The sequence below is a fragment of the Alligator sinensis genome, unplaced genomic scaffold, assembly GCF_000455745.1.
Source record: "Alligator sinensis unplaced genomic scaffold, ASM45574v1 scaffold1248_1, whole genome shotgun sequence".
Taxonomy (NCBI): Eukaryota; Metazoa; Chordata; order Crocodylia; family Alligatoridae; genus Alligator; species Alligator sinensis.
In genome coordinates, this window is record NW_005842645.1 from 321021 (window position 1) to 323184 (window position 2164).

Sequence of the window (2164 nt, forward strand, 5' to 3'; positions counted from 1 at the left end):
GTTTTCTCAGTTAGAGGTTTGAAATTTAAAAGCAAGAGAAGAGCTAGCTTTGTGTCTGTTGAATCATGCAGTGGAAAACAGACATCTGTGCAGCCCTCCTGGCTTTGTGAAACCATATAGAAGTGGAACATTGGATAAATAAGTCCCTAAGAGGAGGTTTTCATCTAGTACCCTCCAGCTTTACCTCAGCTGTATTAATCACAAAGTAGTTTCTCTTCAAAACGCTATATGGTTTTAAATGTTCAATCAACAGGATGTGATTAAATCACACTTGTCTATTTTCTCCTGTTCTCCAGGCAGGTTCTTCAGTGATGTCTGGCCCTGGAGAGAGCACCAGTCCTGAAAGCAGCACACTCAAATATTCAGGTCAAGAAGGGCTGTATACAGGAGTCAGCCTGACCTCTACAGCTGAAGTTACAGCATCTGTGAGACAGGAGTGGTGCGCAGGATTCAGTGCAAGTTGAGCTGGATACCTGCACAGGGCTGCAGCCACTAGATGTCCACATTTTTGTTTCATTTTGTATTACGGAGCAGTCAGAGCAGCAGTGAGAGTGCTGGCAAGAACTTTCCTCTGACACCGTCTTTGTGCCTTGCTGGTAGAGGTGTTTCTCCAAAGAGGCTCTGCCTACATATCCAGCTCCTCATCTATGCAAGAAAAAATGAGAGAAAGTGAATCTACCAAGGGAAAACTAATGCAGCCAAAACGAGAACCTAGAGTTATTGATAGGCTCCAGAAATACATCTACAGAATATGCAGCAATGCTGCCTTTTAGATTGCATATTTGTTTCACCATCTCCCCAGGATTTGATTGGGAGGGAGATAGCAGAGGCTTTGATTATAAGGGATAGTGAGAAAAAATTTTAAAAGCAGTAATGAGTGTATTGCTTGACCCAGTGCACACACCTTGAACAAAGCATGTGATGCCCTCTCCCAGGTCAGTTCTCTTGTTAGTGCTGTCTGTAACCAGTATGTATGCCTGCATTGCTCTGTCATTTTCCTATAGCAGAGTTCAAATATACCCATGGAGGAAATCACAGTGTTTGGTACAAGTCTCTCCAGGTTGAGTCAGCTAATGAGATCTTTTGTTTAAAATATTTACTCACTTTACAAGACTGCATTATAACTTTTAACGTACACTGTGACTGAGGTTTATGAAAGTTCATGTTTTGTGACTGAACTGTACTTAGTCAGAATTTGTAAACAGGGTAGCAATCAGATATTTTTCTTCCATATACAATAATTTTTTTTTAAAAAAAAGAAGTGCAATTTGCGTTGCAGCAATCAGTGTTAAATCATTTGCATAAGATTTAACAACAGTTTTTATATGAATGAATGAATGTAAACATTTTAACTTAATGGTACGTAAATAATTTAAAAGAAAAAAGTAAACTAGGCATCCTTATACTTTTTTATTGCAACATAAACATCCACTTTCTGTATTTGTAACTAGTAAAACCAAAGTTTCAAGAACAAGCCTTCTCTCAGGAAAATTGCCCTCTCCATTTGCTCATGAGTTTTATACAATGCAAATGCGTATTGTTTTGCCATTAAATAAGTATGTGCTGGAAAGAAACAAATAGCAATGAAACTTTACTACCTAACTGATACATATGTAAATACTCCATAAGATATTTAGGCATCTTTAAGAGTTAGGATGCAATCTGTATAGTGTGACTGACCCATAGTTAGGTTGGTTTACATTTTTTTTTAAATGGGATGCCATTTGGAAAGTTGTTCTTTCATCAGAGCTTTACAAATAAAAGGATATTGGTTTTTTTCTGTACAATGTGCTTTCTCCTTTGTTTCAGTCTGGTATCTTACAAAATGGTTATATAAAATGTATCTGAAGCAGTGAGAATGTCTAAAGAATACAATGAAGTCCTCAAACATAGCTATTTACTCAACCCATACAATCATTCAATGTATTTTATCTATATAACTTATAGCATTTTTATGATTCCCATCATTGTGTTATCTGGTAGTGTAAAAAAATACAGCCCACTCCTTTAGAGGCAAAGCTCCCATTGCCTAGAGTGAAGTCTTCAGGGTTGGCCCTATGCCTCTCTTTAAGTTATCATTTTTCTGTGGCCTTAGGTCTTATTTAATGAAAAAGTCCCAGAGTCTTGCAGCAAATGACTCAATCTCTGTCCCTGGCCCAAGTGA

At 37.7% G+C, this 2164-nt stretch overlaps 1 protein-coding gene across 1 annotated transcript in view; it reads left to right on the forward strand.

Annotated features, from left to right (window-relative positions):
- LOC102372585 (transcription factor GATA-6) overlaps window positions 1-1784 on the forward strand; it is a 29574-nt gene extending 27790 nt beyond the window's left edge. Inside the window, exon 7 of the mRNA XM_025215461.1 lies at window positions 297-1784. Coding sequence (XP_025071246.1) covers window positions 297-464 — 168 coding nt within the window. The 3' untranslated portion in view covers window positions 465-1784. The remainder of the gene's footprint in view (window positions 1-296) is intronic.
- The last annotated feature ends 380 nt before the right edge of the window (window positions 1785-2164 follow it).